General features: G+C 42.1%; 1 protein-coding gene across 2 annotated transcripts in view; it reads right to left on the minus strand.

Moving 5' to 3' along the window:
* Positions 1-203: 203 nt before the first annotated feature.
* The window catches only part of megf10 (multiple EGF-like-domains 10), a 63,593-nt gene continuing 50,008 nt past the window's right edge, over positions 204-13,788 (minus strand). For both annotated transcript variants that reach the window (XM_053516085.1, XM_053516084.1), the window contains 6 exons: positions 12,527-12,754; positions 5,998-6,116; positions 5,680-5,803; positions 3,995-4,039; positions 3,603-3,806; positions 204-2,842 (listed from right to left, as the gene is read on the minus strand). In XM_053516085.1, the coding sequence (XP_053372060.1) occupies positions 2,676-2,842; positions 3,603-3,806; positions 3,995-4,039; positions 5,680-5,803; positions 5,998-6,116; positions 12,527-12,754 (887 nt within the window). In that variant the 3' untranslated portion in view covers positions 204-2,675. The remainder of the gene's footprint in view (positions 2,843-3,602; positions 3,807-3,994; positions 4,040-5,679; positions 5,804-5,997; positions 6,117-12,526; positions 12,755-13,788) is intronic.

A 13,788-nucleotide genomic window follows, 5' to 3' on the forward strand; every position in this document is an offset into this window, starting at 1 on the left:
TTAGATAAGACTTTAAAGAGATGGTACACTCATATTTTCACTGACCATAAATTAATATAATTCAGGACGGAAATAAATGCGACTTTGCATAAGGTTGTTGACACAGGGCCATAACGAGTCCATACCGAAAATGCGGTCCAACAAAAGAATAATATATAGTATAGAGGCGAAGTATCACAAACAAATCATGTGTAAAAAGTGGAGACATTTTGCCATTTTATTGTAAACCCCAATTGCACATACAGTACATATACACTACAGAAAAATAAAATACATAACAAAGCATGTAGGAAAAGTGGGGAAATGGAAGCAAATACCATTTTCATGGGTGTTCTTTGGGGAAGAGGATTACAACTGTGCAAGTTCATTCTGTTCTTATAAAACACACACACTATTAAGGAAAATAAAGATATATTTACATAACACTTATTTAACCTTCCAGTTCTGTTAACACAAGTTTGCAATGGTTTTTTCAATTACTTCTAACTTCTAACTGTAAAAAAAAAAGAGTGTAAAAAATATAGAAATGCCATTTTGAATAATATTGAATTGTAGTATTCCTTTAAAAAATTTGTTCTGTTATAGTGTTACTTTAAGGGAAATAAAAAAGTAGTATGAATTCCTAGGATTTGAGGCCAAATTACATGCAACACTTCGTTAATTAGTTTTTTTTTTTTTTTTTTTGTGACTGAACCTAAATAAAGCCTATGAAAAACTGGAGACAAGATATTGAATGTCATTTTCACACACACTTCCCAAAAATAATGTCCTATGGCCCATGGCTTTTTTTTTTTCTATGAGTAACAGCTATATACAATTATGCCAATGCATATTATTATCATACAAATGTAACAGGGCAGATTAAGACTGTCGGCTGTCTGTGTTCATTCAATGCAAACTTTTACATAATGTATAAATACCACATACTTTCAAAAGGTTAGGTATCAAAATTAAACAAAACTTTTGACCCAGAACTGGTGTTACACGATACATTTCAACTCCACTGCAAAAGTCCAGCTTAAGCATTGTAATTATTTTCTTAAGCATTATAAAAATCCAATAATCTTTTAATTAATTATTTATTATGCTGTCAGGTGATGATCAATATTTGACATTTACATGTAAATATAAAATTTCTTAATATATACCTGATGTAAATACTGTTGGTGGATAAAAACAAAAACAAAAAAATTAGACAGTTGTGTGTTATTGTCACTGAGGTTAAATAGGACTTAAATGTTACTGTGATTATTGTATTAGTGATTGATAAATGCACACCCAGGCCTATGCAGAACAGAACTGAAAGATGGTCGTCTAATAAATATTAACAACAGAGTCAACATAGCTGAAGAAACTAAGCATTAATTATGGCACATTAACCTTTGGTTAAATGTATTATGGATAAAACGGTAAGAAATAACAGCATCTGCTAACAGAGATGCACCGAATTACCAGATTTTATATTTTCCAAAATAATGCCAATATCAGCGTATGAAAATATAATGATACCTGATACTGATGTCATGCCGAGCCATAATCAGTGTGTCAGCCAACGACAGACACGTTCATGGCACAAAATGTCAGAAATGAGACAGAAAATACATTAATTGGTCACTTTCCTATGAACACAGGTACCCATAATCACAATTAGGGCTAACCATGTTGTGATAGAGCAATGCATACATTCATGCCTAAATAGGTCAAGAGCTTTAGCTAATGTGATCAGCCAAACAAACTTCACGTTGAAGCCAGACATCTTGGTTTGAGTATTTTAGAAATGATGGGGAAAGAAAACCAACATTAAGCACCAGGTCTGTCGAGGAAAGAGTTAAGAGGAGAATGGACAGACTGGTTTAATCTGAACGAAAGGCTACACTTACAACTCAAATATTGTTACAGTATGCACACAGGCTCGCCAAATCTGAAAGGGCCATGTCACAGTCTAACTTTCTAAGATCACATTTCCCCGTTGTTATGTTCGATGTGAAACTCTTGATTCTTGTATCGGTATGATTTTATGCATTGCACCGATGCAGCACGATTGGCTCTCAAATGCAATACCAATCGCTCCAGTTTTAGTTTTTAAAACAGTAATCATAATGCAATGTTGTACAGCCCACACAAATACTTAAAACACAGATGGTGGTAATATTAACCTCTAAACACAAAAGAAAGAAACAGAAAGCTACAAAAACAATACAGCCTCCTTTCAAACATCAAATACTGAATACATTTCAAGACAGTTATATTTATTTTACAAAAATAAATTTGAGGTTCACTCTGAATTTCCAAGTGATATGATTTCATCAGTGGAATGATTGGTTTGAGAAAATTAACTGTGTAAATCTGCTATATAACATCACCTCCTTCATGTATTTACAAAATGGGTTTTTACTATAAAGTGTTCAACTGAGAGAAATGTTTAGAAAATCTAAATATAAAATGTGTTTCTTACTGTAAAAGAAGAAGAAAAAGAATGAACAAGATTAGGAACAAGATTATAACAGTTAAAAGAGTTCTAAACAAAAAAAAAGATAGAAATAAGTAGTTCACTGATGTGCAGATATGCAGAAAAGAAAATAATAAGAAAATAATTCACGAGTGGAGCTGAAGGAACAACAGAAGGCGTGTTTGTGGCAGTGGGAATGGTGGGTTTTGGTCAGTTCTCTGAGAGCTCATTCATTTTCCAGCTCTTTGTGGGGGGACGGCGTGCTGTCCCGTGTGGGCAGCAGGTCATAATGACATGGGATGTGGCTGTTCTTTGGTAGGTCATATGGGTCCTGGCTAAACGGTCCGTTGCAGTTGTTGTTGGCAGGTATGTACACTGAACTAACTGTTGGCTCTGAAAAGACAAATGGAGATTGATATACTGTATGTGCAGGAATTAGTGATGAACAAGCAGCAAAATGCCTTTTCTGTGCATAGGGCAAGCCTTGAATGAACAAGCTTCCAACAGGCCCATGCTGTTATAGGAAATCACTCAACACAGGGTAGTTGTGATAACACCAAATTGCTTTATTTTTATGCTTTTATACCCCAAAGTAAGGTGCACTGAAGCAGGTATTAAGTCACATTTTGTGTAATTTGACTTATTCCTGGTTTAATAAGTTCTATTTTAATCCCCATGTAATTCCTATATCATGTCGGGTTGCTGAGATATGCGCATACGTTTATTTATGAGGAGGGCCTCCGAAAAATCAGTCGAGATCATGTTTTTAGAATATTAAAATAAAAATTGCATGACGAATTAAGAAAGAAGAAGCGCTTAGACAGCAATATGTTTTTTAGCAAAAAAAAAGTTTTAATATCATAACTGGAGTAACTAATTTGATGGTGTTCATTAAAGAGATTTAAAACAATACTTATTAATTCCGTTAAAGGATTAGGAAGATAATGTAGTTATCAAATGATCGTCCCAAAATTAAAGATTTGTTACACTTTCCCTACTGCACTCTATTGGCCTTAGCACAAAAGTAAAGTGTGACTTAATACCTGACTTAATATGATCGGTCACATTTTATCATTTTCACATTCATTAATGTAGCAAGTTTGTTCCTGTTATCTATAATAATATAGTAGTTAGTTAATATCTGGCCACTTACCGACTTCATATACATTTTTGTTTGTAGGACTGGAGTTGTTTATCTCTGCATAGGGAGAGTCTCTCTGCGTAGGTGACTTCATCTCCACGTAGCCACACTCTGTGTTCTTAGGCACCAGGGGAGGAGGGTCTTTAATTGTCGCATAAGGGTTCTCCGAGTTTACAGAACAAGTGCTGGCATGGTAGGGCACACCTTTTACCAGATCTACAAATCAACATTGTACAGACAGGATCAGAGCAGGGCATTTGTGTTTTTAGATAAATAATAAGTGTAGTCTGGAAATAAGTTTTCCTTTAAAGTCTTTTTAGTCATAAATGGTTTAATTAATTAGCAAAAGACTGATTTATCAAGACATGTCCTCTAATCTCAACTTTATGTAAAAGAACTATTACCTCGAAGAGATTTTCCAAGGTAACGACCGTCAACTCCATACGCTCCTAAGCAATAGACAGAGAGAAAGAGAGAGAGAGAGAGAGAGAGAGAGAGAGAGAAAGAGTGATTATGACCCAAACAACTCTTACTAAAGTTTACAGGAACATAATGAAAGATATATAATGTAAGCAACACAATACTGGGGAAAAAAAGAACATTTGTTTGGGGTGATCAAGTTTGTTTACGGTGATTTTTAGGTATTTGTTAAGAATAATGACAAGTTATTTCATTTTGATTTATTTGTTGTAAAGCAGTTGAATAGCACTATTGGTGTTAGTAATGCATGGGAATATTTAAAAATTATGAAACAGCTAAAAAGTTATAACTTAAAAAAATTTTATTTTGTAGATATCAATGTGTTCCTACTGATGTCTGAATGTCTGAGCCTGAAAATGTAATGCAGGTTATGACCTATGGACAAAAGAAAATATGTGACCCATCACATCAAATCAGGTATTAAGTCGCATTTTGGGTGATTTGAGCTTTGTAGATTTTTAGATTCCTGGTTTAATAAGCTCCATTTTGATACCAAATTTATTCTATGAGACGACATCCTTTTATCATTTATGGAAGAAATAAAGTTGCAATTATTTTTTTTTTGTTCAATTAACTTCAAAAGATAAAAAAAAGACAGGATGGTGAGTAAAAAGCTGTATATTTTGGTCAAGATTTAACACGACAAACAATTATGGCGTATTGATCTTGAGTAAACTCTTAACACTGACAAACTGCAGTGGTATAAAATGAACACAACATTACTGTATGTGCCATGCTACTGTTGGAAAACAATCCATGGTAGCCCAACAGTTGCTGATAATTTTCCTACAGTATATAAGAGCACAATTTGTGATGTTTTTATTCCCTAATAATAACACGGCACTCGTATTACTGTCAAAGTAACTTGGAACAGCACAAATTTCTTATACTATAATATTGTACATTATATCGACAAAAGTATTTTACTAAACCTGCAATGACATTGTATCAAAATACATATACAGTACAGTGGAACTCTGGATTACGAAAATCGGGCCCTGATGTTGGACGAGAAGGCCTGGCTTGCAATCTCTGTTCCGATTCATCCCAAAGGTGCATGATGGGGTTGAGGTCACAGGGGCTTGTGTTGGCAAGTCAAGTTCTTTCACACCGAACTCATCAAACCATGTCTTTATAGTCCGTGCTTTGTGCACTGGGATACAGTTTTGTTGGAATAGAAAAGGGTCTTTCACAAAATGTCACAAAGTTGGAAGAATGGCATTATTCAAGACGTCTTGGTATGCTGAAGCATTAAGATTGACCTTCACTGGGGATAAGGGGCCTGATTGAAGTCAATAATTAACAAGTTTAGTCAAATTCTTTTTTTTCATAGATCGTGTCTTGGACATGGTTTTGTGAGTCTAACTAGTTTTATTTACTTGTACTTTAAATCATTAAAATGATTCCATGTCCTGGGCCCTATCTGCCTGTTTGTAAGACAGTTCTCTTCTGGTGGCGACTCTCGCTAAATCCTTAAAAAAAGTGACTCAGCAGTTCCATACAGCTGCCTTCTGCTCCCGGGAGTTATAGTCATAGTTATTATCCGAGGGAAAGTAAGTATCAAAAACGTATTCACAAAAGTACTCCCTTTCAAAATCCCCTGGCTCACCGAGCTCATTGAAGCAGCTGCCTTGTTTCCAGTCAGCAGGCAATGTTCCAGTATGATCCATCAGAGCAGGCCTCTTTCTCTGCTCAACATTCTTCAGGTTCACAAACAACTGGTTGTTCTTCGCCTGGCATATCAGAGGAAAAAAAATGAATCACTGTAAGTCTGAAGACAAATCTCATTTAATTTAACACTGAGCAGATCTTTTTTACATTAGCCTTGCATTACACGGAAAGTCCATTAGCTATAACAATTCCTTTTCATCACATTTTTTTTTCTAAGCAGAAGATTTTGTTTTTTGCTCAGAGCATGAGGACTCACTTTTCCATAGGGCAGGTTGTTGACATGAGGTGGGCTGGTGCACTGGGCCAGTGTGTGATAGCTGGGGTTGGAGAAGTAATTACTGTTGGAAGGAAGCTCATTTGTCTGTGGTACTGCATCTAAAATAGATTTTAAAAACTCATTATACCTACAGTAAACTATTACATGGAATAAATAAATGCAAAGCAAACAAAAAAATAACTTTTTTAGTTTGATCTCAGATGATGCTTATTGGACAAATTAATCAACTAGAAAGAACAAACCAGGGAAACAAAGCAAGTCCTAAAAGATTTGAATACTTAAAGTAGGAACCATACATGTCCATGCCATGAAACACAGATTGTACAACAGCTAATTCACTGGGTGAATTATTCATGATTTTATTGTTGCAACTGAATAAGATCAACTAACATACACAACCAACTCCTTCACTTTTGCAAAACAAAAGGTGTCATTTGCTATACAAGTTATGATTAGATAATAATTGTTGTGCATGCTACTGTACATGTTCAGAATCCCATCACCTGCTGTATTACACAAATTGACCAAAGCAGAGTTGAGTAGACTATAATAATATTGTTAACACGCCTTGCTTACTTTTTAACAAAGACGTAATGTACTACAGTACATTAGAAACAATAGGTTACTTGCGTAACCCCGGTTCTCTGATAGCATTAAGTGAGGTGTCTCACTATGGGATACGCCCCTTCCGCGTATTCTTCAGAAGTCCTATTACACTACGCCAGCCCCAATTGGCTGGCAGACGTGACGCTGTGTCTGGGAGTGACCTCCCCCCCCTCCGTATAAAAGGGGCAGCACAGCGTCACTTCGCTATTCAAAACAAGCAACCTCTTCCTCGCTTCACACAGCAAGGAGGGTCATCTGGTGAGACACCTCACTTAATGCTATCAGAGAACCGGGGTTACGCAAGTAACCTATTGTTCTCTTTCAAGCATACGTTTCGGTGTCTCACTATGGGATATTCTAACTCCCGTATTGTCAGATAGCCTGTCTTGAAGTCTTCTGCCAACCATACCCAAAGCCTTTAGGGCTGAACGAGTTTTAGTCTTTAGAATCTGTCCCTACGCTCAGTACTGCATGAGCTAAAGTCTGAGCTGTAACGTCCAGTTTGTAAAATCTGGCAAATGTGTGCGGAGATGACCAGCTCGCCGCTTTACATATGTCCTGTAACGTGATTCCCTTAAAAAGAGCCCAGGAACTTGACATTCCCCTTGTCGAGTGCGCGCGTACGCCAGTTGGGGGTTCTAGACCCTTGCTGGAATAAGCCAATGAAATCGCTTCCACTATCCAATGTGATAAGCGCTGTTTAGTGATCGGCTTCCCTGTACGAGGTTTCGTCCAAGAAACGAACAGCTGATCACTTTCCCTTAGACCTCTGGTCCGCTCTGTATAGATGCGCAGAGCGCGCACAGGGCACAGCGTGTTTAGCTTTTGCTGCTCTGATGAAGCAAAAGGAGGTGGATGGAAGGCCCTTAACTCAAAAGGGTTTATCGCACTAATGACTTTAGGCATGAATGCCGGGTTAGGTTTCATAATTACTCCCGCATCCCCGGACATGAACTGTAAGCATGCTGGATGCACAGAAAGAGCATGAATCTCGCTCACGCGCTTCGCTGAGACCAAAGCTACTAATAGTGCAGTCTTAAAAGACAGTGCCTTGAAGTCAGCCTTGTCTAGTGGTTCAAATGGGGACATAGACAATGCATCAAGCACCAACCCCAAATCCCATGATGGGGTAAGTGGTTTAGAGACCGGCAGGTGTGAATCTGCATATCAAAGGATGTTGTCCCACTGTTTTATCATCAAAACCAATGTGACAAGCCGATATAGCAGCCAGAAACACTTTTATGGTTGAGAACGCTTTGCCTTTGTCTATCATTTCCTGAAGGAATGAAAGAACTACTGCCACTGAACACTGAAAAGGAATCTCGTGTCTAGTTGCGCACCAGCGTTCGAACACATTCCATTTACAATCATAAAGAGATCTAGCTGATGCCGCCCTGGCATTCTGTATGGTTTTGATAACACTGTCGGGTAGACCAGTTTTACTTAAGTTGGACCACTCACGGGCCAGGCCCATAGTGCCAGTCGTTCCGGATGAGGATGGAAGATTTCCCCCTCCTCTTGTGACAGAAGGTCTCTGCGCTGCGGGAGAGACCACGGCTTGTCGTACAGCATATGTATAATCTCCGCAAGCCAGTGTTTCCCCGGCCATCTCGGGGCTATTAGTATTAGTCTCATACCTTCCTCCCTTACTCTGCAGAGTGTTGGTGATATGAGCGCTATCGGTGGGAATGCGTATAGGAGAGTGCGAGGCCACTCGTGTGCTAGCGCGTCTATTCCCAGGGGCGCGCTCTGGTCCTTCAGGGAAAAGAACAGGTGACACTGGGCATTGTCCTGGGACGCGAACAGATCCACTGTCGCTCTGCCATACATGCCCCAGATCTGTTCGATCACTTCTCTGTTCAGTTTCCACTCCCCGTAGAGGGGATTTCCCCTGGACAGCAGATCCGCGCCCCGATTCATCACACCCTGTACGTGTGTCGCTCCAGGGATAGAAGGTTGACACTGCCCCATAGGATCAGTCTGCGTGCTAACGTGTGCAGAAGGAGTGATCTGAGGCCTCCCTGACGATTTATGTAGGCTACAACTGTCGTGTTGTCCGTTCTCACAAGGACATGTTCTCCTTTCAGAAAAGGAAGAAAATGCTTTAGCGTCAGAAAAACAGCTAGCATTTCTAGATAGTTTATGTGAAGATTGGTCATATGCTGACCCCATCTCCCATTCACTATTCTGCCCTCGTGAATGCCCCCCCAACCGGACAGCGACGCGTCCGTCGTTACTATCTTCCTGTGCCGAACTACACCCATGGATACCCCTTGAGTCAGGAAGTTCGGGCGTTTCCATTGGCGCAGTGCCAGAACTGCCTCTGACGTCACTCTTACCCTTTTCCGTGAGTGACGTACCGGGTCCAGCCCTTGGGACGCTACCCAGCGCTGGAATTCCCTCATATGTAGTCTCCCTAGCGGGATAACCATCAGGGCTGAGGCCATCAGTCCTAATAATCTGAGGCATGTACGAAAGGAAACCTTGTTTCCCCTCTGAAAGTGGGTCATGCAACAGGTGAATCTTTTCACCCTGTCTGCCGATAGTCGCGCCCTGAAGTTCACTGAGTCCAGCGACAGTCCCAGATACACTATGGACCGTGTGGGAGTGAGAACACTCTTTTCTGTGTTCAATCTTAGCCCCAGTTTCTGTATATGTTCCAGAAGTATCGCTGTGTGCTCTCTCGCTCCTTGTTCCGAGCGAGCTGTCACAAGCCAATCGTCTATGTAAGTAGCGAGACGAATGCCTTTCTCCCTGAGCGGGGTGAGCACCGCTTCTGTACATTTTATAAATACTCTGGGGCTGAGGGACAAGCCGAATGGTAGCACCAGATATTCGTATACCACACCAAGGAAGGCAAATCTCAGAAACTTCCTGTGTGGCGGGTATATCTTTATGTGAAAATATGCGTCCTTCAGATCGATTGATGTGAACCAATCTCCCTGGCGCACTATTTGTAGGAGTGTAGAATGCGTGAGCATTCTGAATTTGTACCTCCTTAGGTATACGTTCAGCGCACATAGATCTAGTATTGGGCGGAGGGCTTGGGTTCCCTTCTTTGGGACGAGAAAGTATCTCGAGTAAAACCCGCTGTGGCTCTCCTCTGGTGGAACCACTCTTATTGCCTTTTTGTTCAACAGAGAGGAAATTTCCTCCTGAAGGACATGCTTCAACTCCCCCTTCACCTGGGAATGAATTATCCCTTTGAATTTTGGAGGGGAAGTTGCGAATTGCAGTCTGTACCCGAATTGTATTGTCTTTAATACCCAGCGGGACTGCGTGCATTCTTGCCAGCTGCGTATCTGCAGTGTTCTGGCGCCCTCGCGCGGCTGAGTCACGGACGGTTCTGTGGTCTGTACTGCGCATGCGCGGGCACTTAGCGCTTTGACAGAATCTGTGTGATCCATCACCTCTGTGAGAGCGACAGCTCCCCGAGGTGACGTTATATTTTGGTTTATTGATATGTTTTGCAACATTTTTTGGGGAGATATATTTTTTGATATTTTTTGGGGGTTCAGTAAAAGCTTTATTGGGATTTGAACGTGAGACATGCTTGTGATACATTGATGTATGTACACTGCTGCACCGTTCCTCTTTCGCTTTACTGTCTTGCCCCTGGCCCACCCGGGCTCTCCCCTCCACACAGAACAACTTCGGACCTCGGAACTCGTCCTTTTCAACATTTGAGGGTCGGGAACTAGCGAAATGGGGGGCTGTTGGTTCCCTTCCCGAGGAAAGACCCCATCAAACGGCCTTCTTCTTCCTCCTCGCTCCCTGAAGATGGGGTTGAGGATGAGGATGGGGTTGAGGAGCAGGCTGTGCCGTCTGAGTTGCCGCTGGCGGATAGTTTCTTCTCTGCCAGGGAGATCTTTGCTCTGCGACTCCGCCTTGGCCAGCTGAACTTGTGTTCGGCCTCTGCCGTTTGGGGATGCGATAACTGGGGGAAGGGCGGGCTGTGACCTGTGCGAAGGTCTGCCTGAGTGGCGGGGGGGGTGCCGCCTGTGCCTTCCTGGGCATACAAAGCTGTAGCGCCTCGTCATCCCTCTTCTTCTCCTCACATCTCTTTTGCATCAGGGTGAGAGCCGAGCCGAAAATTCCGTCAGCCACCACTGGTGCATCTAAGATAGACTCTTTCTCTCTGTCGGAGAGATTCGCCAGGTTGAGCCACCGGCCTCTCTCCTGAATGACCATCGTGGCCATTGCTTTCCCCGCGGCTTGTACCGCGCACCTCTGAAGCCTCAGAGAGAGATCTGTCACTATACAGATCTCCTCCCACTGTGTCTGGCCTGGTGTGGCCAAGGCTTCGTCCTGCAGCTCCGCTTGGTACGCGGTCAGCAGAGAGGTCGCGTTTAGAGCTCTGACGCAGAGCGCGACTGCCTTGTATGCGCGCTCCGTCATGTTTGACTGGAAGCGCTCCGTTTTCGACGGCAACGACGGATTTGCAGCCGCCGTGTGTCTCGGGAGCAAGTGCGCAGCCACTAACCGTTCCATAGGGGGCATCCTGAAAAGTCCCTCTCTTTCCATGCCCTCCACGTCGAGTGCAGATCCCCCCTGCACTGGCGTCTTGCTCGTAAACGGTTTTTCCTTCCATGTCACCGCGAGCTCCTCCAGGAGCTCTGGGAAGACTGGAAGGAGCTGCCGTGCCGCCCGTTTCGCTCTCGGCAGCCTCTTACCTTCGTATCGAGACTTTGCAGTCTCTGCCACTACAGTCGGCCACTGAATATTCAGCTTTTCCGCGGCGCGTTTGCACACGTCCTGCAGGTCGACGCTCAGGAGCGGGGATGGTGCCCCTTCCATAGCTTCAGCGGCTCCTGTCGCGGCAAGAGGCTGTGCTGAGTGCACGGGTGGAAGGAAAGGAGAGTCCTCGAGATCCTCCTCTTCCTCAGAAAGGAGAAAGTCGGACTGACCCTCTTCCTCGAAGTCTAGCGCGCCTTCCTCTTCGTCAGTGCTGAGCACACTGGGTAGAGGGGCGCAGACGTCGAGCTGTTCACCCCAGGATAAGGCTGCCGTGGTGGGCAGCTCCACAGGGATGGATACCTGTGGGGTGGCAGCTGGAGTGGGGCTAGGTGAGAGGAGTGGGTCGAGGCCCGACAGGCTGGCTTGGCGCGCTAGCCTGCGACGAAGGCTCTTCGCGGTGAAGCGTGCGCAGTGTTCGCATGAACCGGGGTTGTCTAGCGCTAGTTGCGCATGTTTCAGCCCAAGACATGACGAGCAGACCTGGTGTGTGTCTTTGCTCGAAATTTTGTTCCCACAAACACAAATACGCACGTCTCCTCCCTCTCTAGCCTTAGCGGTCTGCGTTGCTGCAGCCATATTGCTTTTAAACGGTCCTAGAATCAACTGGAGTGTCGATAAAAGGAGCTAGGCGAAAGACGGTGTGGTGACCAGTCGTTCTGAAAGATAGGCTTCTGGTGTGAAGCGAGAAGAGGTTTTTGAATAGCGAAGTGACGCTGTGCTGCCCCTTTTATACGGAGGGTGGGGAGGTCACTCCCAGACACAGCGTCACGTCTGCCAGCCAATTGGGGCTGGCGTAGTGTAATAGGACTTCTGAAGAATACGCGGAAGGGGCGTATCCCATAGTGAGACACCGAAACGTATGCTTGAAAGAGAACTTACATAATAATGATCATTAAGATTACAACATTAATTAATCCTTTCCATTCCAATCCTTTCTTAATGCAATTAAGTTATTAACAGGCTCACAATAAAATATAACATTTTGTTAGCTACCATTTTACAGCCCACTCAGTTTTTAAGCAACTCAAGCATGGGACTGGGCATACATCTTTGATTATTTTTTTGGTCTAGTAGGCTAGCTAATTCCCTAGCTAATCCCCTAGCTACTAAATTTAATTTAGAATACTGATAGAGAAAAGCTGTGACATGAAGCCACAGTACTGACCTGCAATAGTGTAGTCTGTGTTAACCCGCATAGCAGGGGTGTAAGTGACAGAAGGCATCGTAGGCTCTTTTCCTTTCTGCTTTTTTCGGTAAATGATAAAGAGGAGCAGGAGGAAAAGCACCATCAGCACCAGGACGATAATTCCAGCGATGGCCCCAATCTGATAGGAATCAACTGGAACCGCTGCACTGGTCAGACTGTTAGGGTTGCCTACGATGATAACACCGACTAAAAGCAGGACAAAGAAACGGAGAAAATGTTGGTTTGTGCAACACATTAAATATGACATAGAAAATAAGAGATACTGACGTTAAAATAATTTTAACAGAGCTGATGTTCTTAAGCAACTACAGCCAAAAGTTTGGACACATCTTCTAATTCAATCGTTTTCATTTGGTGATTTATTTTCTACATTCTAGAACAATACTGGAGATTTATTTTAAAAGCTCTGAAATAACACAGATGGCATTAGCTAATTAAGTAAAACCTACTGTACAACAGTCAGTTATTATTTTAAGACATGAAGGTCAGCGGTTATGGAATAGTTCTTGCAAGAACAGTTTTGTCAAGTGCATTTGCAAAACCCATCAAGCACCATCATAAAACTAGCTTTCATGAAGACCTTTCCGGGAAAGCAAGACCAAAACCTACCTCTGCAGCAGAGAAGGAGGTCATTTAGAGTTACCTGCCTTAGAAATCATTAATTAACAGCACCTCAAACTAGTGTCGTTATGAAGGCCTTACAGAGCATACGTAGCAGACACACCTCAATATCAATTGTTCATATGAGATTATATATTATATATCATGCATATTTTGGATGCCTTCATTATTGTTTTACAATGTAGAAAGAAATGAAAATCAACAAAGATTTTGCCGGGTACAGTAAAACACCTCCATTGTTTATTCTCTTCATCATTTGGCTACAAAGTACTGGTAAGAATTTGAAACTACTTTCATCCCTGTTAATTACATTAACAGTTGGTTGCCAGCTCCACCAGTCACAGTTAGTACCACCAGTTGTGTAACTGGTTTATTAAATAAGCAAATCATGATCTGTTAAATAAATAGTATATAGTAAAAATAAATAGTGTTTGTGCCCTTGTTCCTACAGCCGCATCTCAGTCATGCTAATATCCAGCATAACATCACTCTCCTACTGTATATGTGATATTGCATAATTATAGAGCATAATTAAGTCTTAGACCCTCTTTCTATTTCAAGTTCCTGGATCCATGTGTAGTGTTTTGATTCTGGTTCTG

This window comes from Clarias gariepinus, chromosome 17 (genome assembly GCF_024256425.1).
Source record: "Clarias gariepinus isolate MV-2021 ecotype Netherlands chromosome 17, CGAR_prim_01v2, whole genome shotgun sequence".
Taxonomy (NCBI): domain Eukaryota; kingdom Metazoa; phylum Chordata; class Actinopteri; order Siluriformes; family Clariidae; genus Clarias; species Clarias gariepinus.